General features: G+C 41.8%; 1 protein-coding gene across 3 annotated transcripts; it reads right to left on the bottom strand.

Moving 5' to 3' along the window:
* On the bottom strand, nt 1-27,669 carry THUMPD2 (THUMP domain 2 tRNA and snRNA guanosine methyltransferase). Of its 3 annotated transcripts, XR_012158358.1 has the most exons (11): nt 27,512-27,669; nt 25,319-25,451; nt 21,787-22,202; nt 18,066-18,143; nt 15,440-15,492; nt 14,916-15,003; nt 14,330-14,401; nt 13,498-13,612; nt 10,776-10,893; nt 3,934-7,110; nt 1-1,281 (listed from the first exon to the last, which is right to left on the bottom strand). XR_012158358.1 is itself a non-coding variant. In XM_073339989.1 (10 exons), the coding sequence occupies exons 1-10, from the start codon at nt 27,623-27,625 to the stop codon at nt 3,612-3,614; spliced, it is 1,284 nt and encodes a 427-aa protein (XP_073196090.1). In that variant the 5' UTR covers nt 27,626-27,669; the 3' UTR covers nt 3,127-3,611. The 3 variants fall into 3 exon arrangements, 2 of the variants coding, with proteins under 2 accessions (XP_073196090.1, XP_073196089.1); XM_073339989.1 differs by lacking the exons at nt 1-1,281; nt 3,934-7,110 and adding an exon at nt 3,127-3,708; XM_073339988.1 differs by lacking the exon at nt 1-1,281 and having other exon boundaries at nt 3,617-7,110.

Below are 27,669 nucleotides of genomic sequence, written 5' to 3'. Positions count from 1 at the left end.
AGAGATTGAATTTTATTAGTAATTATTCTTTTCCCCAATAACAACTTCCAGGCAAGCTCCACATTATTAATAAATTTCTTATAAAATACCTTTCTTATTGAACTTATTTCATATTTCAAGCAATAACCAAAGATCTCTCATGTTGATACATTTCAAACAGTAATTGCCCTATATTTAATGTGCAGCCAATCTGTGGCTTTTAATTTAAATATTCTTTGAATTAAAAAAGTTGGCTAAAAATTGTGTAACTATACAAAGTATTTTTTGCTAAGACAAGGTTAAACATTTTTATCTGGGAAGATGACTGGAGCTGGTCTTGTCTGCAGTACATTTACTGTCTGTCCAACAGCATTGTTTTTATACTACTGGAAGGTTCAGCCTTTCAGATTCTTATACATACAAGGGCTGTCACCATATGTAGGATGAGGTCCACAGCTAGAACAGTTAAGCTTCACACGAAACACGTTTAGCTTTCCTCCTCAGGTTGGGAGGATGAATAAGAACCAAGGAGGTCCTATGATTAACTCAGGCCAGAACTTGGGATATGAGGAACAGGTTCCTGGGGTAGTCCCTAAGGAAAGGAGCTGAACTTCAGCTCCGTGGGGCTGGAAGGGCCAGGCAGGCCAGATGGCTGAGATGCTGTAGCTGGGGTAAGGAAGTAGCTGCAGGTGTGTACTGCAAGGAGCAAGAATGGCTCCTGTCAGGGGAAAAGGAATGAACCCATCTCAGGGAAGGCAAGCTCCAGATACAAGGAGCGAGAGGGTAAACTGAACCCAACTCTGGGAATGAGGGCTGGGGACCCTTGACTCCAGGAAAGAGAAGTGTTTGAACTCTGTCAGAAAAGCAGATGCTCAGGGATGAGGGGCTGTGCTTAGCTTGGAACTGAGGTGAAGGTTTTATTGACATGGACCCCAGACAGGGAATGCTGTGATGGTCTTACCTTTTAAGGGCCTGGAGCAGAAAGAGAAAATGAGGCTGGGCTCTGCAGACCCACCCCAGGCCACAAAGGGGTGCTTGGGAGGCAGCGAGCCCTGTTCCAGTCTGGGTTTGGCTAACCCCTGTTCCAGTCTGGGTTTCTAAGAAAAGGCCCCTGATGAGCTGTAGCTGTACAGGAAGATAACTTCCCTATCACAAAGACTGTTGTGCAACAGGACACGCAGTAATGTCTTCCCTGCTGGAGAGCTGGATCCTGGGAAGTGTCCACATGTTGTGTTTATTTTCTTTCTTCCTTCTCTGTCTCGTCATTAACGTTTTGGCCAACTCTCCATGCCTGTCCTCCTACTAAAAAAAGGAGGACATGTGGCACCTTAGAGACTAACAAATTTATTTGAGCATAAGCTTTCGTGAACTACAGCTCACTTCATCGGATACATTCAGTGGAAAATACAGTGGGGAGATTTATATACACAGAGAACATGAAACAATGGGTGTTACCATTCACACTGTAATGAGAGTGATCAGGTAAGGTGAGCTATTACCAGTGGGAGAGGGGGGGAATCTTTTGTAGTGATAATCAAGGTGGGCCATTTCCAGCAGTTGACAAGAGCCTCTGAGGAACAGCCGGGGGGCGGGGGAATTAAACATGGAGAAATAGTTTTACTTTGTGTAATGACACATCCACTCCCAGTCTTTATTCAAGCCTAAGTTAATTGTATCCAGTTTGCAAATTAATTCCAATTCAGCAGTCTCTCGTTGGAGTCTGTTTTTGAAGTTTTTTTTGTTGAAGAATTGCCACTTTTAGGTCTGTAATCGAGTGACCAAAGAGATTGAAGTGTTCTCCGACTGGTTTTTGAATGTTATAATTCTTGATGTCTGATTTGTGTCCATTTATTCTTTTACGTAGAGACTGTCCAGTTTGGCTAATGTACATGGCAGAGGGGCTTGCAAATGATAGCATATATCACATTGGTAGATGTGCAGGTGAATGAGCCTCTGATAGTGTGGCTGATGTGATTAGGCCCTATGATGGTGTCCCCTGAATAGATATGCGGACACAGTTGCCAACGGGCTTTGTCGCAAGGATAGGTTCCTGGGTCAGTGGTTCTGTTGTGTGGTTGCTGGTGAGTATTTGCTTCAGGTTGGGGGGCTGTCTGTAAGCAAGGACTGGCCTGTCTCCCAAGATCTGTGAGAGTGAGGGATCATTTTTCAGGATAGGTTGTAGATCCTTGATGATGCGTTGGAGAGGTTTTAGTTGGGGGCTGAAGGTGATGGCTAGTGGCGTTCTGTTATTTTCTTTGTTGGGCCTGTCCTGTAGTAGGTAACTTCTGGGTACTCTTCTGGCTCTGTCAATCTGTTTCTTCACTTCAGCAGGTGGGTATTGTAGTTGTAAGAACGCTTGACAGTCCACACAAGAGATCCACTTCCTGGACACTATGGTGCTAATAAGCGATGGTCACATAAACACCACCCTATACCAGAAACCTATTGACCGCTATGTCTACCTACATGCCTCCAGCTTTCATCCACACAATCCATTGTCTACAGCCAAGCTCTACGATACAACCGCATTTGCTCCAACCCCTCAGACAGAGACAAACACCTACAAGATCTCTATCAAGCATTCTTAAAACTACAGTACCCACCTGATGAAGTGAAAAAACAGATTGACAGAGCCCCACTGTTCCTCAGACGTTCTTGTCAACTACTGGAAATGGCCCACCTTGATTATCACTACAAAAGGTCGCCCCCACCCCCGCTCTCCTGCTGGTAATAGCTCACCTTACCTGATCACTCTTGTTACAGTTTTCAGAGGAACAGCCGTGTTAGTCTGTATTCGCAAAAAGAAAAGGAGTACTTGTGGCACCTTAGAGACTAACCAATTTATTTGAGCATGAGCTTTCGTGAGCTACAGCTCACTTCATCAGATGTTTACCGTGGAAACTGCAGCAGACTTTATATACACACAGAAATCATGAAACAATACCTCCTCCCACCCCACTGTCCTGCTGGTAAGAGGGTGAGAAAACCTGGATTCTTGTTACAGTGTGTATGGTAACACCCATTGTTTCATGTTCTCTGTGTATATAAAACTCCCCACTGTATTTTCCACTGAATGCATCCGATGAAGTGAGCTGTAGCTCACAAAAGTTTATGCTCAAATAAATTTGTTAGTCGCTAAGGTGCCACAAGTCCTCGTTTTCTTTTTGCGGATACAGACCAACATGGTTGCTACTCTGAATCCTGTCCTACTGTTTCCCTTCACAGGCCATGGGCAGGAGTACAAACCTGTGGGGATGCAGACCTGGTGTAAATGGTTCTCTGTGCATAGATGGGTCATGCTGTGTACAGCTTTACAGGGATGGAGGAAAGTGACTTGCTGCCGTCTCTAATCTAGAGCTGACAGGAGCTGCCTGCTTCCCTGAAGTTATGTATTAAGTGCCTGGTGGCCAGAGCAGAGCAGAGCAGCAAGAGGCCATTTTCAGGGAGTAGGCCCCAGTGTGCAGGCCCTTGCAGGGGGAGGTAGTAGAGACCTGGCACCTCTAATGGACAGGCACATGTGCCTGCTTCCTAGCATCCCACCTGTGACCATGGCACAGTGGGTGCTCAGTCAGGCTGGAGGTGTACACTGGTCATACTTGCCTTTCATGACTGAGGGGAAAGTCTGCTGGGGACTAGTACTCCCTGCTGGGAGAGGCAGTCTCTGGCCCAGGAGCCATGCGTGACCCTGTGTAGGTCTGTCCACTTAACATGCAGGTCTGTTTCTCCCAGCTGTTAAGATAGTGTGAGTTGGTCAAGGAGCAGGGGACAGTAGAGATGTAGTGGTCACTAGCTGCACCACCTTCTCTGTCCTATGTAGCTAGGCTGGGACCCTTATGTGCTTTATTAAACTTGGGCCCTCTGTGGGCATCTCTGGTCCATCTCCCAGAGGTGGGGAAAGATGTCTGAAGGTGACTCCCAGTGAGGTATTACCTTTGACGGTCTAGGGCTACTTACCCTGCCCCACACCAAGGTGGGCAAGCATGTAAGGCCTGTACCAGCTCACTGGTGGGAAATGGACAGGATGGAGAGGCAGGGTGCGAATGGCTTTGCTCAGCAAAGCTGCCCCTTTCCTTCTGAAGTGTGGCGTCCACGTAGGGATCCATGCTGAGAGGCCAGCAGCAGCGTTCTCCCTAGGTTAGCTGCCCACCCATGACCCCAAGCTTCCTCTTTAAGGTCTTCCTCCACTGGTATTACGATGACTGGTAGGGCAATTTCCTTGGCTCCTGCTAGTAGGCCACAGCCTAGGAAGATGAGAACGGATTTCTTTGTCTAAGGGTCCAGATGCTGCTGCAGAGGTGCTATGCCCTGAGGCCTGATATTCAGATTTGGCTCCCGGAACAGGAGTGGGTGGGAATCTTTTTGCTTTGGGTATCTACCCTGTGTCCTTTCTCCTTCATGATCCAGGCTGTGGTACCCTCCCAACAGCATCATCTTCAGTTACACCTTTCACCGGGGCAGTGTGACTTCAACTCCTATCCCTGCTGTGTGCTCTTGTTCTCAATATCAGTCCCATGCCAAGCCCACAGCACTGAGCCTTTGGGGTTGGCATGTGGGAAGTGATGTGTTGGACCCAGAATGGCCATTTTTAATTTCCTAACAGAACTCCTTGTCTGTTTTAGGAGTAGGGCTCTCCCAGGCCTTGCCAGGAATGCTGGAGGTTGTAGCTAAACCTTCACCATGAACCCTCACCCACTCAGCTGTGAGCAATAACCTCTAGCCCCTGAATATTGAGCATTTACCACTAACTCCTAAATTATGAGTGCTTATTGCTGACTCTTAACCCCCAACACTGTTCAGTGAGAAAAAATACTGAATCCTTAACTGGTGAGCTCTCAGCCCTGACCCATAACCCCTACTGGCTGAGCAGTGAACATCAACCCTCAGCCCCTAATGCTGAGAACTGAGTGACAATCCAGCACTGATAACAGCAGAGTGATCAACCTTACCCTGCAACCCCTAACCACTGAATGTTGAGTGGTAACCCCATGCCCAGCCCCTTTTCAATGAGCAATAATCCAAACCAATAATGGTTGAACACTCAGCACTGACCCATAACTGCCTACACAACCAGGGAGAGATAACCCTGAACCCCACACTGCTGAGCAATAACCCCAAAACGTTTACTGGTGAGAGAAAACCCCTAAGACCGGAGTGCTGAGCTATAATCAGTAGCCAAGGAGCAGTGAGTGATACCTTTGAGCTGATAATTGCTGAGTGCTCAGACCTAACCCTTAACAGCTAAAAAGTGAGTGATACCCTCTAACTCCAGATTGGTGAGCAATAAATTAAACCTTGAGCTGTTTAATGTCAATAAAAAAAAACTGCAATAGCTACTCAAAAGAACATGAGTAGCACTGTGCTGATCTCATACCAACAGAACACTAGATATTTAGATTTATTCTAACATTAAAAGATTGTATATACCTAAAGTAAAATAGAAATGGGTTTTAGTAGTTTTACATCACATTTTTTGTTTAAGTAATTGCTACAAAAAAAATTGATTCATAAGAGACACTTCAGTAAAGACTTCCAATCCCCTTTAGTGCTGAAGCCTACAGGTATAGATATTTACAAGGTGAGGCTTAAGTGTAAATTAAGGCAATAATGCAATGAGCCTACAAGGCCAGTAAGACAATAGTTTAGCTACATTAAGGCATAAGGTAATTAACCAAAAGTAACCCTAGATAATGATTTTAAACAATAAAATGCTGTAAAAACTAAACTGTTGACAAGTAACCATGAGATGCTAGTTTATAGCATCTTGAGATATTTTAAGCTAGGGACATCAGCAGCTGTCTGACAACAAGAATGCCATGGTAACTGACTGAACTATATGCTAATAAAATGGAGGTAAAAGGATTAATAATCTATGGGAGAAGGGCATCCCAGCATTAGGGTGAGGAACTACAAACAGAACAAATAGGAACTACAAATAAGGAAAAGGGACTGAAACCTTTCCTGAGTATTGCATTGCGCATGGTGGCATAAGTGTAACACATTATAAAAGTTGTATCCCATCTTGTATGCCTTAAGAGATGCCAAGATGATGACTGATCGGGAAGATAACTAACACTGCAGGTTGTTTTGCAAGGGATGGTGTAAGTATCTGGATGCTCAGCACATTCTGTACTATCTCTACCTCCCTTGCAGGGTTTAGAGTGTTTGTGACTTTGCTAACTGTATTTATAAAATTATTATAAATACAGTGTGATTTCCTAAGTGTGAGTGTTGCAACCATGTACGTTCAGGCTCCCAACTGAACAGGAGTTCTGATAATACTTTGCCTTATCTTGGTACAATAACCTAGCAAATTCCAGTGCTAATTGGGGAAACTAAATTATATTACTAATCAATATACAATCAACAGATCTGACAGAGTGCATCTGTTTCCTATTCTGACTAGGTAAATGTTTAGGAAAGCAAACCTACACAGTTCCACCGCAGTGGCAGCAAGTTAAATCCTATGCAAATCACTCCTAGAAGAGTGTGGACCAAACCATGAGGCCTTTGCTCGGTTTTTCTCCTTAAGTAAATGGATGCTTTGCTTGAGTAAGGATCTCAGGATTTGGCCTCATTTCAGTATTTTATTGTGGCCAACTTAACGTTGTTGGAGGATTGTCTCTGCCATCTTGTGACTACTGAATTCTTTAGCAAAGAAAGCATTAGATTGGGGGCGGGAGGGAAGGAATGCTGTAAAACTGTCCAAATACATTTGGTTACCAGTGGCACTATATGGCCCCAAATTAGGACCATACTTTCAAATAAGATCCATGTTCACTTTCAGAATGCTACTGCATTCCAGCAGCAAGTATCTTCCTATATTTGTATATGAAAGCATCTGTTTTCCCAAGGCTAACTCCATAGGATTCTACTGCTGCCAAAGACCCAAAGCATGTAGTTTTATTGTTGAAGTGTTCAGTCTCTACACCTGTAATTGAAGAGGAAATACTTCTTGGACTCTGATTTTTCTCTTCGGGATTCAAGTCTTTCACCGCAGCAGCTCCCTTCTTGTTGCCACTGGTGGCGTTCAAAGAGGTGTCATTTTCAACACAATTGCTAATACAGCCACCCATGTGCCTGTGGAGATCTTGACTCACAAGTAAGACAACTGTCCCTCCAACATGAAGCACTCTGACAGTTTAAAAAAAACAAACTGTTAGTTGTGCATGGTTGCTAGGCTGTGCATTAGATCTATGGACTCCTCATGCCCCTATTACTCTAGTATCTAGGCACCCACAATCAAAATCAGAGCTATGACCCTCCTTTACAAAGAATAAGTCAGTATCTGTCACCCTTCAAGGATCCCAGAAACACTGGGATTTTAGCTACCATGGCCCTAATTCAGTGAAATGCTTAAGTACATGCGTAGGTTTCTTGTTTCATAATAATCAGTAAAACCTTTTGCAAACTGTTGTGGCTCCACTCTAAATTCTTCCCTAAATGGAGAAGCTGGACCATTCTTGCCTCAGTAATACTTCTGACTTGGGGAAATAAAAAGCATTTGCTATAGATAAAGATGGGTCCAGCTGTACTGATGACATTTCTTCTGATACTGAAATGATGATCTCACTCAGACACCTTTTCCAGACCTAACTGATGGAGGCTTTGGACCAGGGGTGGGGAAACTTTTTGGCTTGAGGACCACATCGGGTTTCCAAAATTGTATGGAGGGCCGGTTAGGGGAGGCTGTGCCTCCCCAAACAGCCAGGCGCAGCCCGACCCCTATCTGACCCCCCTGCTTCTTGCCCCGACAGCCCCCCCAAGACTCCTGCCCCATCCACCACCCTCTGCTCCCTGACTGCCCCTGGACCCCCGCCACCATCCAACCCCTCCTCTCCTTCTGGACTGCCCCCGCAAGACCCCTGACCCATCCAACCCCCCTGTTCCCAGCCCTCTGACCGCCCCAATCCCTATCCAACCCCCCTCCCCGCTCCCTGCCCCCTTACCACGCTTCGTGGAGCACCGGTGGCTGGCGGTGCTATAGCCACACCGTCGAGAGCACCGAGTCAGACTGCGGCTCTGCAACTGCATTGCCTGGCTGCCCAGAGCATTGCACCAGCAGTGCAGTGAGCTGAGGCTGCAGGGGAGGGGGAACAGCTGGGGAGGGGCTGGGGGTGAGCCTCCCGGGCCAGGAGCTCAGGGGCCAGACAGGAGGGTCCCATGGGCCAGATGTGGTTTGCCCACCTCTGCTTTGAAATGATTTTCCAGAGCCTTGAAACTACAATGTAAAAGTAGTATCTCCTATGACAGAATAAGGGAGTTTTTAAACTGACCTTTTCCTTAGGGTAGTCTACACTTACAGTGGTGTGTAGAGTACAGACACTGCATGCCCAGTGAGCGTGGGCATAAACAACATTGTAAAGGGTGAAGCACTGTTTAGGTGAGTAGTTACCTCCATAACTGAACCCTAGAATATACACCCTACACAAGCTCTCTACATGCCCAAGCAGTGCCTCCCACGTCCACTCTGCTATTTTTAGCAGTGTAGTGTCCCACAGGCTTCCAGCTGCTGGAGCCTCTCCTCGCTGCAGGGAAAGGTTCTGGCAGTGGGTGCTGCTGGAGCCTCTTGCTGCTGTGTAGCTCCACACCATAGTGAGTGTGGACGCAGACTGCTTTTCACTGCATTGTGTAGCTACACGTATGATTCATGACATCGGAAGTGTAGTCATTGAGATCTAAGTTATTGTCCTCAGTTTGTTTTATTGATTCCTAAAGCTTTTTAATCTGAGGAAAGGTGACATAAAATTACACAGTTTAAAATCAAGTTATATAAATTACCTGTTGGGAACTAGTGTTACAAGAGCCACTGGAATGCTTGAACCCCAGGGGGGAACTGCCCCCATCTGAAAACTGCTCACAGTCAGCAGATCGAATAAAAGGGTCTCATTGAGTCTCTTGGTGAAACTTCTCCAGCAAATTTTTTTCCTTGTTCCCATATTCAAGGAAATATCTTTGCCCAAGAAGATCCACCAAGAGAGAAAGCAAGACCAGAACTCTAAGCAAGGCCAACAAGAGAATAGAGTAGATAGTTGAAAAAGAAACAACAGATATTACATCAATACCTGTCTGGTCTGACAAAAAAGGAAAATCGAATACAATGGTTCAACCTTTTCTGTACCAGGACCCCTCCCACACAGCCATAACATAAGGGACGGTGGTCACAACCCCCTGAAACTTGTTCTGATTGCAAAACTTTAAGAACCCATGATCTAATACAACAAACCTCCATTAAAAGTGTATTACTATATTCCATAGTCTAGTTACACTTCCAACTGTAGTGAGACTTAAAGTAAATTCCCTCTCTTTCCCAAAATTAGGGCTACCAATAAATAGGGCAATGGATCACAAATACAACTGACTAGTAAAAACCTCTTTACCTTTCTTCACCATAGAAACTGAGAAGTTTCTACACTCCCCTTTTTTGGTTTATGTCCTGCCCACCAGTCTCATTTTTGGAAATGTATATTTTTGGCATGGTGGTCATTTTGAAAATGTATTTTTATGGGGACCATTAGGACCGCTTGTGTGGTTCCCCCCCAACATTTAGAGCCATTTTCAAGCTCAGAGGAAAGTTTTTTCAGAAGGCTTTTTAGATATTTTAATTAAAGTTTAGTAAACAGAGGAATAAAGTATTACGACAAATATGATAACAGGCCTTTTTAGAGATGAAAGTAATGCCTTTATTTCAAAAAATGCATACAAATATTAGTAACAAAACATGCAGTTTTAGACAAAATAAAGGGGAGTGGTTAAACAAGAAAGTGAGAGAGGCAGTAGAACAACTGAGAAAAGCAAAAGCCTTTCAGCTATTACAGAAAAAAAGAAAGTGAGAGGCTGCAGAGAAAGTTTTAAAACAGGAACAGAAGAAACATCTGTCTCTCTTACTTTGTGTCGTTTACTTTCCCCTTCATTTTCTCTGCAAAAACATGTTCTGTTAACATTTAATGTCTTTATTTAAAAAATGCATTAAAAAAAAATCTAAGAAGGGGTTATCATATTTATGCCTTAACGCTTTAAGCTTTTTACACATTTTAAATAGTTTAGAAAATAAAGGAATAATTTCTTCTTTAAAAAATTCAGTTTTCCTCTAACTTTTAAAGTGGCTCTAAATGTGAAGAAAAAAACCCACACAAGCAGTCCTAGTGTTCCCTATAAAAGAAATGTTAAAATGATCACCAAGCCAACAGTATACACCTCTAAAAATGAGACTAGTGTGTGTGACATAAACCAGAAAGGGGGCATAGAAACCTGTCAACATTTATGATGACAGGTAGAGGTCTTTACTATTCTACTGTTGCAAATGCATCTTAAGACTCCTCTAGCATCAACAAAAACAAACCATTTAGAATCATCTGGTATGAGTGTCTAAACTTTGACAGCTGTATGCTTCTCAGACCATCTCTGAAAACTCAGCCAGCTTTCAAAATAACCTCTACCTGAAAACAGTAGGAAGGGTGAAGGTTCTTTCACCACACTGACTTGTGGAAAGAGTAACCCCTCAGTTCACGAATGCCTCAAGGACGTAACATACAACATACATGCTTTGACAGCTCTTACTGATGTCAAAGCTTCCACAGATTGCAAGGCAAGACATGCAACACCTCAAGGTGATGCTCTGGAGAAGTGCATTTGTGAGGAATAATTGTATGCAACATACACATATTTAATTACTAACTTTTCTGGGTCCAGACCACAGAATTGAGGGTTCATTTAAAGTACAGTTTTTTATGCTCAAGATTACAAACAAGTATAGAGTTTAAAAAAATACCCTAAAGTGTTTCAAAGATTATACATACCTTTCCATTTCTCGAAGAATATTTTGTAGAAGCTTTATGTCTTTTGTTATCTTGAACTTTTTCCCAAATGGAATGTCCGATATCACAACGTCAACACTTTCTGAAGGTAATGGCAATGCTGCAAAACAGAAGTTTGATTCTTAAATTTGGCTAAACTTAAGAAAGAACAGTGACTGAGTAGCAACCATGGTTCAAGCAGGTTGACAGCAAAGATTCTCACTCTTGTGGAGTGCATATCCTCAGCACAGGGTTCAGAACCTTCCGAAAAGCCATGGCTATTGGGGCAATGTATATGCTGCCTCATAAGGAGCCATGAACTCCAACAGAATTCACATGGACACACCTTGAAAGGCAGACATGGTGCAAAGGGAGTATACAATTTATGTTGTCAGTCTCCACAAAGAATTACAGTAACTAGATAAACTTTTCTCTGCTTTGAATCTGACAGCATAGATCCCCCCAACCTCTGCAGATAAACTATCAGTGACAACTTTCTACAGAAGTGGTCTAAGAAGAACTAGACTGGAGAACTGTTTTCCCATATTGGGGATCCAAACTGGGAGATAAGCCACAGGATAATAGTCCACTGAATTTATAAATTGACCATCAAGGAGCAGGTTTACAAGCCTTAGGCTTTATCTACACTACCACTTTTCTTGGTAAAACTTTTGTCAGTCAGGGGTGTGAAAAAATACCCCCGTGACAGACACAAGTTTCACTAACAAAAGTGCTGGTGTGGACAGCGCTATGTCGGCAGGAGAGGCTATCCTGCTGGCAAGGAGAGGCTACACAGGAAACCTTATAGCAGGGCAGCTGCAATAATACAGCTGTGCTGCTATAAGATCCATAGTGTAGACATAGGATCACCTCCTTCACTAAGGCTAAGACCTGTTGAGTTTGCTATGAACCTGGAAGAATGTATTGTAAGCACCTGAGGGTCTTACACACTTCCAAGCTTACGGCATTGTTATAAAACACTGGTTCTCAAACTTTTGTATTGGTGACCCCTTTCACACAGCAAGCCTCTGAGTGTGACCACCCCCTATAAATTAAAAACACTTTTTTGTATTTAAAACTATTATAAATGCTGGAGTCGAAGCAGGGTTTGGGGTGGAGGCTGACAGCTCGTGACCCCCCCCCCCCATGTAATAACCTCATGACCCCCTCAGGGGTCCCGACCCCCAGTTTGAGAATCCCTGTTATAAAACATTTCATCCACCAACACCACACAGGAGGCACTCAAGAGATGTGTGACAGGGGACACCTATGGTATCTGCTAAAAGACTTAAGAAACCCCACAAACATCTTTATCTATCCTCTTTCATTACTAGAAAGAAACCAGTGCCATTAGCGTAGCTTCAGTCCCATATTCCACTAAAGGCAATGGTATAAATGAGGGCATGATTTAGCTTGCAGAATGTTTATTACTGATAGAAAAAATACACCCAGCTTGAGTCTGCAAAGCTGGCAGCCAGAAAAACTGTGTTAATTTACAAGTAAAAACATCTGATCAGGATGTCTTAGAGTCAATGAACACGAAACACTACAATTCCATTTTTGCAAACTAGTTTTGCTCCTCAAGGTAAATAACTGTTTGCAAATGAGTTTTAAAGTGGGAGTTATGTGGTTAACCTTGCAGGCCCTTTACTTACAAGAATAATTTGCTCAAATGCAGATGTTAAATTGAAGGAAGTGACGCATTAGATCTTTCATATAGAATCTGGTTACAGGCAGGCATGGCTGTAACCAATTTAATTTTGATTTTGAGCTGCTTTGAATTGCTGCTCCAAAGGCCTGAATTTTCTATGCCAGAACGTTCTTGGACCAAGATGTATGGTAAATTGTTTTGTCTATGAGCGAAATAGCCAGCTATGCATTCTTTTGAAAAACTGTGGAATTAATATACTCTGACCAATGACTAAGATACAACCACAAGGCATCAATTACTTCCTCAACAAGGGTATGGTCTGAGTTCAGAATACTTCTAATTTTAAGTATCCTAAGCCAAGCCAAGTCCAGTGGGGGCTCTAAAACCAATCAGGTAAGAAACAGGTATTACAAGGAAAGGAGTACTATACATTCTTCTTCATCTGAATACAAGGTAAGGTGTCAAATAGAGAAGATCTTTTGCTAACTGCTGTAATGAGTTTTCATATGTGGATAATTCAGGTCCAGATTTGGAGAACTTGTCCACATTAAGTATCAAATCATAAAGCAATCATCTTCTCCTAAAAATCAGCCCATAAATTGAGAACAAACCGATAGCATTTTCCAGGAAAAGGCCAGGGTCATTAAATGTATCCACTGCAAAAAATAATGATTCATCAATTGGCTTAAGTTATCACTGCAGAAAAATTTGAGTTACAAGCTGCAGATCACAGGGATTTATCTTTGTATTATGATAGTTAATTAGAACTTTTACCTAAATAATGACTTTTTTTGACTGGGAATTTCACATAAGATACAGAGTAACGGTTGTGATTTGCCAAACCCTGGAAATGAATATATACAATATCCTTTTGTTAAGTTTCTTGTCAAAATATAAGGGGAAGAGAACAGAAACAGCAGGTCATGAACATAAAGGAAAGTGTCAAACCAATCATGTATGAAAAGAGTCAAGGTTTTAGTATACTTTGACTCTCAGCATTAACTACACTTTCTGTATAGTTCTAGAACTCTGGTTAGAGTCCTTAACACATGCTTTGTCATTCTCAAATATTACCTATGACAGATGCTTTAAGTAACTCAATTTTATCCATCAAGCCTGCAGCCTTAATGTTTTCATGTGCACCTTGTAGCTGTGAATCATTTATATCAGCACCCAAGTAATGTACATTCTGTTGGAGGGAAAAAGGAGAAAAATTTTATTATGCAGAATAAAACATATTACTGAATATTTTTACACATTTAAGAGTACAAGTTGTTCTTCAAAGGCAAAACCTCTGGGTGATATTCAGTGCTGCAGCTCTTACAATAGCAGAATATAACTCAAAGTCCAGAGAGAAGAGGTACAAAAGTGGCTTTAAGCTTTGCAATTCCAGGTTGCTTTAGGGAGCAGTAATTTAGATAGCCCTAGGTGCTAAGCTACAACAGCCTTTCCACAACTACCTATGAGCAGCTGCACTACTCAGAACCCTGCAGTGCACTGCCCTGTGACATCATCCCTGTCATACTCTGGGGATTGACAGCCTACAGTTCTTGCGCTGAGGGAATAATCTGGCGGAATCCAGGGCTTTTAGAGCCCCTTTATGCTGCGGAGACCCCTGTAACTAGCACAAAAGGGCCAGAGCAGGGATGAGAATCTCTATTTATGAATTTGGACAATTGCAAGAACAGGTGCACAGGAGTTAGTGATTTGTATAAGTACATCTTGGAGAAGTTTTAAACTAAAGCTCAGTTTAAAAATTCTGCAAACTTTTCCAGAAAAGTTTGGCTGATTTTCCAACAAGAACACACACTTTTGGTAAATTACAATACAATGCTTTACAAATATAAAATAAATTAATTTAATGCTATCTTGGAAACATCCTACCTATTATGACTGTAGAACTTACAGGCCATTCTTTTGCAGCTTCCAAGAGTATTGTTCCTAATCCACACATAGGATCTAAAACAAATGCACCAGCCTATAAACAAACAAAACATACTGAGTATTTTTTTTTACACATTTAACAGTATAATTTGTTCTTCAAAGGCAAGACCTTTGGGTGTGATTCAGCACTGCAGCTCTTACAAATGGGGTATTGTATTCAAAGCAAAAAGATGTTGACTTATTTTCTTTGACAGAGCTTGACCCTGGGACATGATGCATGCCCATAAATTCCCATTGAAGTCAATAAGGACTGACAGCAACCAGCACTTTACAAGATTAGACTTACCATAAGACATCAGAAGTATAAGAATCACTGAGATGCCTTCAATTACATTTTCTGAAATCCAAAGCTAAGGCAGGTGTGTTGGTTAGGACAGGCACTTTTAGAGAAAAGTATATCCATAATGTTCCTCTAACAAGTGTTTGTAAGGCCATCTCTGCCTCCACTAACTGGATCATGAAATTCTCAGCTCTCTGGGGAACAGAACTTATCATTATGCAGGCCCCTCTGTTGCTACTATTAATAATCTATGTCAGTGTTTGCTTACATTGATTTCAGCAAGAGATGCCATAGCCCACGCTACAGTAGATCGGAGTCCTGCAGTTCGGATATACTCTCTGGTCGCCAGTGGAAGTCTGCAAACAACAAGAGGTAGATACCAAACTAAAACACTCCATATAAGAAGTGAATCCAAAAGAATGTCTCTGTAAAAATGCAAATTGTCATGCATAAAAATCATAATATAGTCAATTATGGAAACCCAATAGAAAAGGAAACTCAGTGAGGGACCAGGGAGTGTGACTTATTGCTCAGCACTTTTGAAAATCAGGTCTTTGATTTAGGTGCCAAAGTATGGCCTTAGCTTTAGGCTGCTCTGTTGGACATTTAGGCCAAGATTTCAAGTCAACTCTAGACAGATTGTACATGATCTTGATGTACAATAGCCCAAAGGATACAAGTTAAGAAAAATATTTTATACACAGTAGCTGCCAGGACTTATTTATAAAATGAGACAATTAATAGCCATACTATAGAACTGTTATTTGTGAATTTGGTGATAAAAATATTTACCTGAAGACAGGAATCCCCACCACCGAGTAAATATCATTTAGATGTACAAAGAGCTGAAAGGGGAAAAAAAATTACATTAAAAAGTAAACTTGGATCTTCTAAGTTAAATGTGATGGTAGTTTTGCTAATTGAAACTAGGCATCGAAGATGCTATTTATTTGACCTTTATCATTAGGATTTGGGGTTTTAGATCAATCAATAAAAACCTATAGTATCAAAAATTATCTTATCGTTTTTAAATAAAGAACACAATAGGAAAGTTTTAAAAGAATTTGTAACATTTAAACAAGCCATAAAGACATTCTACATTGGTTAAGAGTTCATCATGAGGCATTCATATCTTTGAAGGACCAATTTTTTAATATAGTTCAAGGAACATTCTTAGACACTAAAATTTCCTCCCAACTTCGCCAGCAGGTTTTGCAGGACTTGGATTCCTTCAAAACAAAGCACTACTGCTTAGGGCTGGGATTTTCAAAGCACTGAAGTGACTTAAGAGTCCCCTTGCCTTTTACTGGGACTTGTGCTCCTAAGCAACTTTGGTATTTTTGAAAGTACCATCCCTAGAACTGCACATAGCAAATATGTAGTTCCTTGACTATGTACACATACAGGTGTGCGTAATGAATTTCTAAGGTTGGCAATGGAAGTCTCTTCCCCAGAAAGCATCCCTGACCAGTTAGATCATTGCACTATAAAATGCAATCAGACAACCATTTAGACATTAAGTCCTCCTAGTGAGAGCCTTACCTAGGGAACTGCTGACAAAGCAGAGTTGGATGACCTAAGGTCTTCAGTCCTCTTCAAGCAGAACCCTAATGACCTTTTTCATATCAAGCTTGTGGAGAAGAACTTCATTACGATGGGCATATGGTTGTGGAAAAATTGCAGCAAGGGCAATAAGCTTATTAAAGGTTGATGTCAATCACTACCTTGGCAAGGATCTTTGGGAGAGTTTACAGCAATAACTTGTAAAATCTAGTATGAATGTGGATCAGCCATGAGGGCTTGAAGCATATTCACTTAATGAGACAATCCACTGCCACCAGGAAATTAACCTTCCACATAAGAAAGCTGAACTCACAAGTACAAAGTGCCTCAAAAAGAGGTTTTCAGGACCAAATAAATATCCCCTTATGCAGGGGGCTCTTTTGGGGGGGCACACAATGGAAATAAAATGTGTCTAGACCTGCATGAACTTCATGATAAGGGATGCAGAGACAATGGTCTACCTTCAAATAGCTCATGGCAGGCTGAAACAGCTGTCAAATGCACCTGGATTAAAACCAGTCTTTAATACAGATTCAGAAAAATAAAGGCAAGGCAAGGCAGTTTGCACGCATCATTTACAGTGAGTCTCACTGCACCATAGAGCAATCCTTTCTACTTAGAGCTGGAAGTCTTACTAGTAGATTCTTTTAGAAAAGCCAGGATGTTTGGAATACCTAGCTGAAGACATCAAGCCTGCAGAGTGTCATCCTTTCAGGAACCAGATCAACAGGGATAGAGATTTGGGCTGGGATGTGAACAGACTGTTAGTCCAATGGGACTTCCCACCACTTTTGTGAGCAGGGTTGAAGACTTAACCCTGTACTGGCTCAGACAGAGTATCAGGATGACTGAACTTTCACCCCTTCTGGGTTTGGTCAGAACCTTTGCTACCAGACTTACTGGTTCATAGGTATACGGGAGTCCCCTTCCCCAGTGCCACAAGAAGACTACTGGTACTTTTTTGTTCACATCAGTAGCAAAGGGTGAGGGGAATTCTACACAGTCTTACAACAAGAACACAGGAGGGAGAATCCTATACTGGTATATTTAAGTAATGAAAATGTTCTATACTGAAGCAGGAAGGTCCAATGCCCAGTTGGCTTAGTGGTCAGATAGTGGCCTTTCAGTTTCTGCCACCTTGTTCATCCCAGATGGGGCTCTGTATGTATGGCCTCAATCACCCCCACATGTGCCAATTTCTCCCCACAGGTTGTGTCACTACAGAGAAGTGGGGGGGGGGGGGGGAAGCGCCAAGATGGGGGGGGACCAGGCCCCCAACTCACTCCACCAGGTCCTGACCCAGGGGTTTATTAAAAAGTGTCCAGTCCAGTTATTGAGGTACCCCAAATTATGTTTTCCATTTGGTCACTTCCTACCAGTATGGAGCCTCAGTTTGGCGCATAGTCATAGGCTTAGCAGACTCTCCTTGGTCTGTTAGTGTCCTGTTCAGTCAGTCACTCTGACAGCTTCCAAATCCCAAAGAAATGGAGGAGTGGGGGGGATTCGGTCCCCGCTGCTAGATAAACCCACACAAAGCTGTTGTCTTCTTGGCACAGCTCAGCATCAGCCTTGCTTCTTGGAGCCGTGTGCTTCTTATTCCCCTCACCCGCTTCCTGGCTACCAGTGTTCTTTTAAACTGTTCCCCCACTGGGAACATGCCCTCCACCTGTTGAGGGGTGAGGCCTCCCCAGTCCAGTATTGCTCTACTCCCAGCCCTAGTTCAGAGTGGGGCCTATAGACACTATCTCACACACTCTAAAACCACAATATGAACAGTGAAATAAGTCATGTCAAATCAGCACTTGACAGTGTCATTTTAAAACTAGAGAATTCAGTAAACAAACCACTTCATTACCTCTAGATCAGGGTTTCTCAAATCTGCTTTCCATCCAAGCTGTTTTATAAGAGTTATTCCAAGTACTTTTCCCACCTCCTGAAAGAACAAAAAACAAAAAGAAGCCACCCCAAAAAAACCCAAAAACAAAACGATCACTGAAAGCCATTAAGATTAAAAGGAATCTAAGTTACAAAATTACAAAAAACAAGTTATGTTAGAGTTTAAAGAATTCACAAGCAAGGCAAGACTATATAGTGAAATATAACATTAGCAGCTCTGAATCTGAACATATACAAAGAAGCCAAACAAAACATTTGTCCTAATACCACAACTGAAATTTAACAATTTGATTACTAAGTATTAGTGCAGAACTACTTACTTTTAAACTGGCAATTAGTTTGCTTTCTTCAGCATCTTATAAAGGTATTCTGCTCTGAAACACAGCTATAAAAGTGTCATTGGGGGTAGAATTCTTCCCCAACCTGCCAGCCCTGTAAACTCCACCTACACTGTGAGACAAGCTAATTCTTTCCCTTCATTATCCAGAGATTCTGCAGGCCAAATAAGACCTCTGCAAAGGGAACACTTACAGTTCATTCTGATTTTAGAGAGGTTGCAGATTTCAAGAAATACTCCTTTTATTTAAAACATGCAATGAATTTAAGTCCATCCACTGCAGAGTTAGCTATGCAACCCCCCATTACTTTCAATGTTTGCACAGTTGCACATCATCAGTTTCATTGTTCAAACTGCAGTCAGTTACAAGAAGGAATAAAATCCCGCTCTCTTTCAGTTGTGTTAGTTATACATGGCTAACAGGAACAAAAAGTAGTAAAATATCCACTTAATTGTTAATGAACAAAGATGTGTCTCTGACTCTGGGGTTAGACCAGAACTATCGAGTAAGTTTAAAAAAAAATTTAAAAAGCACAACCTATGAACTGTTAGGTAACTAGATTCATTACTTACTTGTGAATATCAAAACACTGACTAGTTTCTTCCCAATATCTATATGGCACACACAAGTGAAGTAGGGCTGTGAATACCATTTAAAAAGTTAACCGTTTAAACGATTACAAATATGTCATTTAAACGGTTAACCAATTAAGCAGCTGGGCCTGCTCCAGCCGGGCGGTGCAACTCTGGCCAGGTAGCATGGCTCCATCCACTCCAGTTAACCTTTTACATCCCTAAAGTGAAGGGACATTTTCAGTTTCTTTAAAATATATTTTGTAGATCTTAATAAGAACATAAGAATGGCCATACTGGGTCAGACCAAAGGCCCTTCCAGCCCAGTATCCTGTCTACCGACAGTGGCCAATACCAGGTGCCCCAGAGGGAGTGAACCTAACAGGTAATGATCAAGTGATCTCTCTCCTGCCATCCATCTCCACTCTCTGACAAACAGAGGCTAGGGACATCATTCCTTACCCATCCTGGCTAATAGCCATTAATGGACTTAACCTCCATGAATTTATCTAGTTCTCTTTTAAACCTTGTTGTAGTCCTAGCCTTCACAAGCTCCCCAGGCAAGGAGTTCCACAGGTTGACTGTGCGCTGAGTAAAGAAGAACTTCCTTCTATTTGTTTTAAACCTGCTACCCATTAATTTCATTGGGTGGTCCCTAGTTCTTATATTATGGGAACAAGTATGTAACTTTTCCTTATTCACTTTCTCCACACCACTCATGATTTTATATACCTCTATCATATGCCCCCTTAGTCTCCTCTTTGCCAAGCGGAAAAGTCCTAGCCTCTTTAATCTCTCCTCATATAGGACCCGTTCCAAACCCCTAATCATTTTAGTTGCCCAGCAACTAAAATACAGCAAAAGTACACCTCTACCCTGATATAACACGGTCCTCGGCGCGCTCAGGGGAGGAGGTGGAGCGGAGGTGATCTGGGGCAGGGAGCAGTTCCTCTGCGCCCCCCCCCACCCCTTTGCTGCGACCCCCCTGCCCCAGCTCACCTCCGCTCCGCCTCCTCCCACGAGCATGCCGCAGCTCTGCTTCTCCACCCTCCCAGGCTTGCGGCAAGCCTGGGAGGGAGGGAGAAGCGGAGGTGAGTTGGGGCGGGGGGGGGGGCGCGCAGAGGAACCGCTTGCGGTAACACGAATTCGGCTATAACGAGGTAAAGCAGTCCCGCTCCCCAGAGCGCTCCTTTACCGCGTTATATCTGAATTCGCATTATATCAGACCACATTATATCGGGGTAGAGGTGTATTACAGCAAAAGTCTCCATACTCATAACACCCCATTGGAGCTAGTCATTTCTACAACCTTTGTACCATAATTCTTTAAAAGAAAATGGTGTTCATTGGTTCAACACAGCTCTTTAGCAGTTCTCCCTTTTTAGCAAGCATAAACAAAGCTGCATATTAAAGGCCATTATCTAGCCAAAATTAAGCTTTCATGACTCTGATTCATAGGTTCAGATTCATAGAGTCCAAGGCCAGAAGGGACCACTGTGATCATTTAGTCTGACCTCCTGTATAACACAAGCCCTAGAAGTTCCTTACAATAATTCCTAGAGCATATCTTTTAGAAAACCATCCCATCTTGATTTAAAAAGTGTCAACGATGGTAAATCCACCACAACCCTTGGTAAATTGTTCCCATGATTAATTACCCTCACTGTCAAAACTCCAAACTATATAGCCTGCTCCACCCATTCTGAGAGGATTGCTCCATCAGCAGCAGCCATATAATGCACAGATTGGCTATACAAGCCTGTCTTCTTCTCAGGAGTGAAGTCACTGATTCCTGCTTGCTCAACTGCTATATGACCAAGTGACTGGAATTAAGTGAATGACCTGGGATAACACACTGAACATGAGCAGGTTCTTCCTTAGCTACTTGAAGACTGCTCTCAGATAGGGAAGAAACTGACAGCTTTCACCTGAGATTCACGAACAAGTGTGCTACAAGGCCAAGAATTCCTTTCCCATCCCACATTTATATAATTGGGAAGAATCATCTTAACATTGATGCATAGCCCCACACACTGCAGTCTGAGGTGGTAGGACCACCAACATTCCAAGATCTCAGAGATTGGGAAAGTCCCTCCCATCAATAGCCAGAATCCTCAGTTTAATTGCTTATAGGCCAGCTGGACTTGTTTGGGGCCACATTACCACTGTAGGAACTCCCACAGAAAACTCATTTGATCTGAAAAGCTCTTAACACCTGCTGTTCAGCATATCTTTAGATAGATTAACCTAGTGTATAGCCACTATCCACAAATTTCTGGAAAGTTTTGAACGAGTAGAGCCTGAAATAAATGTAAAACACTGTGCATAAAATTGAGCACATTTCTAAGTGTTTGCGGGACTGGAGCCTTACAGTTTACTGTGCACTTACTTCAATGGAAAAACCTCCCAAAGAACCAAACTTCTGCCCATCTTCAAGTAAAATAAATGGAACCTCAAATAAATGGAACAGATATGTTGCTTTTTTGCATCCCTTATGCACAAATGTATTACTTATAAATATAATACATCCTCGATAGAAACTATTCATTTGAAAAGTTATTTTGCCCTAAAAATGCCCTGAAATGAGCAATACCTGTGTTTTTATTCAAGGTTCTCTAACACTAACCATGAATAGTCATGCTTTTAGAAAGCAATTTAGAAACTATTACTGATCTGTTTACTAACCTAATACACATAGTTATTAGGTATTTCAGCACACCTTTAAAATGTACAATTCATTCTATCCTTCAGGAATTTTGATTTGTCATACCTGTGAAGTAAATACTTTTGCAATTGTTCCACTACAGCGACAAGAAACTCTGAAACTGAAGCTGCGGTTATTGCTTTCAACGGATTTCTCTATTCTACTTTCAGATGTATCTTCTAGAAAAGTTTTGCTTTCAGTCAACAAATCCATGTTGTTGTTTGTTTCTAGTACCACACTTTTCTTTTGCTCTTCCACGTGGCATTCATCAGAAACTGTCTCTAATATTTGCTCTCTCTTCTGGTTTTTTGTTATGATACTTATCTCTTCTTCTGATTTTCTTTTTAGGGATTTTGGATTTTCTTTAGAGATGTTTCCTTGTTTGACCTTATTTCCATGAAGATGTTTCCAAATGGAAATAATATCCAGCCAACATCTGGGGTCCTCAGTTACAAGTTTTTGAATTTCATGAAATACTTTTCCTAAAAGAGATATGAACTTAGTTTATTCTGTGTTAACATTTAATACACACAATTTATTTTTTTACTAATCAACATTAAAGTATATGTTTGGGAATATTAAACACTTATTTCCTAGGATCGTTAAATGAAATATCAATGCCTTACAAAAAGTCTAATCCATTCATTTTCACAGATAAAGAAATTTTACTTTTACTCAGGGCTAGTACATATTCACACATGACAAAATCAGCACAATAAGTAGGGCCAGGATCATTACAGTTTCCACACGAATTTTCTACAGCAAAATTTCTTAAAACATTTTATACAAAAGGAGTTAAGACAACAGATGTTAAAAAGAACAATTAACTCTGTAAATTTGTGAATTCATTAACTCCTGAAGCACCAATTATTGAACGTAAGTATTGCAATTCTGATCTGATTTGGTTATAGGTGATGTTAACTGAATCATGTCCTGCTTTGTCCTGGCCTTGCCCATAGCTCTCCCCTCTGCTCAGATATTCAGAGAGCTCTGCATGGCAATGGGCCAAATTCTGGAGCTAGCTCAGTGTGCTAAAATGAACTGGGCTCTTACCCTATTCTACCAATTATTAGTTTTTTGCCTTTGGATAAATCAACTTAATCTCTCTGTCACTTAGTTGCCCCTATTGTGAAATAAGGATAATGCTTATTCAGCTTTATAAGGCACTTAGAAATGCTGTTCAACTCTGAAAAGTGGCCAAAAGTCAGATCCGTTTCCCTATGTGGATTCAGACACATACTAGTATCCACTAACTTGAATTTTTTTAAGTTACATTTTACTCTTGTTACATTGCAGAGCCTACACATCTTCAGAAGAGGGAACTGGAGTCTATTCCTTCTTGTGCACCATCAACAGAACTACTAATTAAATTTCAACAGCAAAGCTAAATTTTATGACCATATTTAAACCACAGCAACACCAGAGTTTCCACAGGTGTAAGGAAAAGCAGTTAGTCCACAAAACCTTTATTACAGGCAATTAGAATAAGAAGAAAGGAACCCAACTGTAAAGATATAAACATGTGATTAACTTTAGGTACATGAGTAGTTCCACTGACTTCACTAGAGTAAAATATTGAGAAACTGAATTTTGGGGAATAAAATTAGTACAAGTATTATGACCTTCAGTTTTCCTCAGTACACAGATGAAAGTAAGTTAGGTACTTCTATTTATTTTTTTAACTTTAGGTCCATGGATAAATTTGATCTTTCATGAAAAGTTTTAGAATATTTTTCAAGTTCCTAATCAAATTCTATCATCACTATTTTTATCTGAATCTAATCTTTTCAGATACTTATAACATTTGAAACGTCATACCACAAATAATCCATTTCAGTTTATATACCTAAATCCACTCAACCGCCAAGAAAATTATTCCTCTCACTCATTATACATAATGCTCCAGATTTATACCATGATATATGAAAAGAATTTGGCAGAATTCAACAGAATCTGTTTCATTCAGTACATATCCCTGACTCATCAGCTGTCTAACCTGAGCACCAAATGAGGCAGGAGCCCTGTGGAAAAAAAAACTAAGCAGCCATACAACTAAAGAGTATCATAGAATCATAGAACTGGAAGGGACCTCAAGAGGTCACTTAGTCCAGTCCCCTGCACTCAAAGCAGGACTAAGTATTAGCTAGACCATCCCTGACAGGTGTTTGTCCAGCCTGCTCTTAAAAATCCCCAATGATGGAGATTCCACAACCTTCCTAGAGAATTTATTCCAGTGCTTAACCACTCTGACAGTTAGGAAGCTTTTCCTAATGTCCAACCTAAACTGCTCTTGCTGCAATTTAAGCCCTTTTGCTTCTTGTGCAATCCTAAAAGGTCAAGAAACAACAATTTTTCTCCGTCCTTCTTGTAACCACCTTTTATGTACTTGAAAACTGTTATGTCCCCTCCCAGTATAGTAATGCATGAATCTAAAAATGGGCATGGTTGTTGAGTGTGTACATTAATTGATACCATCGAACAGGGCAGGACTTCTCAGAGCTCTGGTGGATTCCAACCCCCAACTTTAAAAACTTTCCACTGAAATTACACAAATATGTACGTGCAAGTGAGCTGTAGCTCACGAAAGCTCATGCTCAAATAAATTGGTTAGTCTCTAAGGTGCCACAAGTACTCCTTTTCTTTTTGCGACGGTAAACATCTGATGAAGTGAGCTGTAGCTCACGAAAGCTCATGCTCAAATAAATTGGTTAGTCTCTAAGGTGCCACAAGTACTCCTTTTCTTTTTGCGAAAATGGCCCACCTGTTGATCACTTTAGATAAGCTATTACCAGCAGGACAGTGGGGTGGGAGGAGGTATTGTTTCATGATTTCTGTGTGTATATAAAGTCTGCTGCAGTTTCCACGGTAAACATCTGATGAAGTGAGCTGTAGCTCACGAAAGCTCATGCTCAAATAAATTGGTTAGTCTCTAAGGTGCCACAAGTACTCCTTTTCTTTTTGCGAATACAGACTAACACGGCTGTTCCTCTGAAATGAAACATTAGTTTCTTTACATAAAGAGAGTGCATAAACAAGTCTTATTTTTTAAATCACTTCTAACTCTGCCAAATCAAAATGGATTTTCCCCTTGACCACTCACAGGAACATTTGTGACCTAGGGACTATTCTAAACCACAAAGCTGTCAGAGCTATTAAAAAACTTTAAAAATGTATTTCCTCCCCATTCTCTCTATTAAAACAACTGAATTGCTTTTGTGCAATCTTTCTAAAAAATCACTTGAGTGGAGAGATGACCTGAAAGATATCAGCCCAAAAGGCAAATTTTTAAAAAAGTTTAAGCAATCAAATGAGCCTTCAAGAGGAAAAAAGTCTTTAAAAACTCCAAGAGTATTTGTTGCTAAGGTCTACACTTACAAAAAGAGGAATCCTGTTATGTGTTGTGATTTTTTTTTTTTATATTAACCTTTCAGAGTAGAAAGGTACTTGAATGTCCTTGGACAAAAAAGTCTTATTATTACTTAATTAAAACTATGGCATTTGAAAACAATTATGGAATTCTTTTCCAAATCAGATTTCAACTTGTACTTTGAGTTCATAATATTTTGTGTGTAGAAAGAGGAAGAATAATCAACAGTACCTTTATTTCTAGAGAGAGAAATTGGTGCATGTTTTTTCAGCAGCAAAAATAATCGTTCTCCAGACTTCAGCATCTTCAATTTACTCAACTCAGAATTGGTGGTAAAGAATACTTTTCCTGAAACATACTCCACCTAACAAAAAGAAGAAAAAGTCTAAAAAATAGTCTCTAGATTTGGTTTAGGCCCACCAAAAGAAACTTACTATGCGGTTGCACACCCTCATATTAAGTGCTCTGGCTCCTTTGACTCCATCCAACCGCAGTAAGCAGAGGTGTACAATGAAGAGCACCACTATATTAATATATTGAGTTCAATATAGTTTAGTATACAGTTAGAGTTAGGGTTAACCCTAACCCTTATCAACTCAATCTGTTAGATACCTGAGGACATTAAAACCCATGAGGCACTTTGTAAGAACTGGGGGTTTTCCCCAGGGTCATTGCACATTTTTCCTTTGCTCAGCATACTGTTTACCACCTGACTGCTGCCCTTCACTTAAGGGGTTTCTGCAGTTCTCATCACATGGGGGTAATGTATGAGATACTTTGGGACAAACAGGTGCACTATAAACCCAAGATATTATTACAGTATACTCCTTTGGATCTAGAATGGCTGCTTTATTTGGATATCTCCAAGAAAACAGACTACTGCTTAATTGGGAAAATATTATCTTAAATTTAGCTAAATGCTCAATAGTTAAATGATGATAAACTAGGCCTTGAAAAAGACATGAAATTTTAAGCTCTGATCTGTAACATAGAAGTTGTCAAATGAAGATTAAGGGGAAGATTTTCTTGAAGACTGGGATGACCAATAAGCATAGCTAGTCCAGTAGCACCTGGTGCAAATATGCAAAAACCACCTTGAAGAACCTTTACAACTGTTAGTCAGGCATGAAGAGGTAGGAATAACAAGTGTTTTAAAGTCAAATTAGGGTAATTGAGTTTGCTAACATGACTTGAAATGCCACTTAGCACCTAGTATAGACATAGTTTAATACTTTTACAATCGTGTTTGGCAGTCAGTCCTATTATAACCTGGGTTACATAACAGCTAACTCAAGTTACACAAGTGGAATCAGAAAAGCACCAAGAGCAGCCATAACAAAAGAATGGATGTTTTTTCTTTGTGAACAGGGCACAAGAAGAAACAGATACATGCCCCCTCACATCAGAAGTGCACCTTAAATGAAGTGTCCTTAGCCTCAGTTTGCCAGAAGCTGGGAACAGGCGACAGGGAGTGGATCACTTGGTGATTACCTGTCTGTTCATTTGCTCTGGGGCACCTGGCATTGGCCACCGTCAGAAGATAAGATACTGGGCTAGATGGATCTTTGGTCTGACCTAGTATAGCCGTTATGGTCTTATGTTATGCATGAACAAAACTGTGGAGAAATAGATCTGAGCAACAAGATACCTCAGTCTCACCACACCACCTTTAACTTGCCCAACTAAAACTCACATCCTCTGTCTAGGGCTGCAGGGTCTGTTTCTCCCTCAGAAGTCCCACCGGCTCACCAGTCACCTAGAACTTGGCTAGACATGGGCAGGAGATGTATCTCCAAACAGAGTGAGCCAACAGGTACACACACAAGTTGTATTATAATACATATTAGATGACAGAGGGAAGCCACCATCTACGCTAGGGTTTAAAAACATGTTGGCTAACAGTAAATGAACATGTTTCAAAACTATATAGTTTATCCTGGCGTGCACAGGACCCAAAACCTCCCTGGGAGGTTGGAGCAGGTGAGACCCGAAGGACAAACTCAACAAAAGGATCTCCCAAGCCTCCTATCCCATTAGAGCCCAACCCCCTCTCCCTCCCAACAGCCTCCACCTCCTTAAACCCCCATCCGGATGCACCCGATGCAGTGAGCTGTAGCTCACGAAAGCTCATGCTCAAATAAATGTGTTAGTCTCTATGGTGCCACACGTCCTCCTGTTCTTTAAACCCCCATGCAGCCCCCCAGGTCCCCCTCCCCATCAGGCCTCCACAACAGCCTTACATCCCCCCACACCTCATCAGGCCCATATCCCCCGACTCCCCCACATCCGATCCTCACCCCTCAACTCCCATACACCCAGATTTCCGCCCCTCAGACCCACTTCCCCCCACAGGCCCGCATCCCTCCACACAGCCCCCTGCCCAGACCCCTCCCAGCGCGGGCCGGGCGAAGCGAGGCCCCTCACCTGCGTGGCCCCTAGCCGGGCCCGCACCTCCCGAAGCAGGAAGGGCTCCAGGCCCCGGCCGGCCGTGCAGAAATAGCGGAGAGAGGGCCCAGCACAACCCGAGGCCTCCGCCATGCCGCCCGTTCCGCCGCTGGGCCGGGCCTGCCCCGCCCCTCGGG

The sequence above is a fragment of the Lepidochelys kempii genome, chromosome 3, assembly GCF_965140265.1.
Source record: "Lepidochelys kempii isolate rLepKem1 chromosome 3, rLepKem1.hap2, whole genome shotgun sequence".
Taxonomy (NCBI): Eukaryota; Metazoa; Chordata; order Testudines; family Cheloniidae; genus Lepidochelys; species Lepidochelys kempii.
This window is presented reverse-complemented; position numbering and strand designations above follow the sequence as displayed.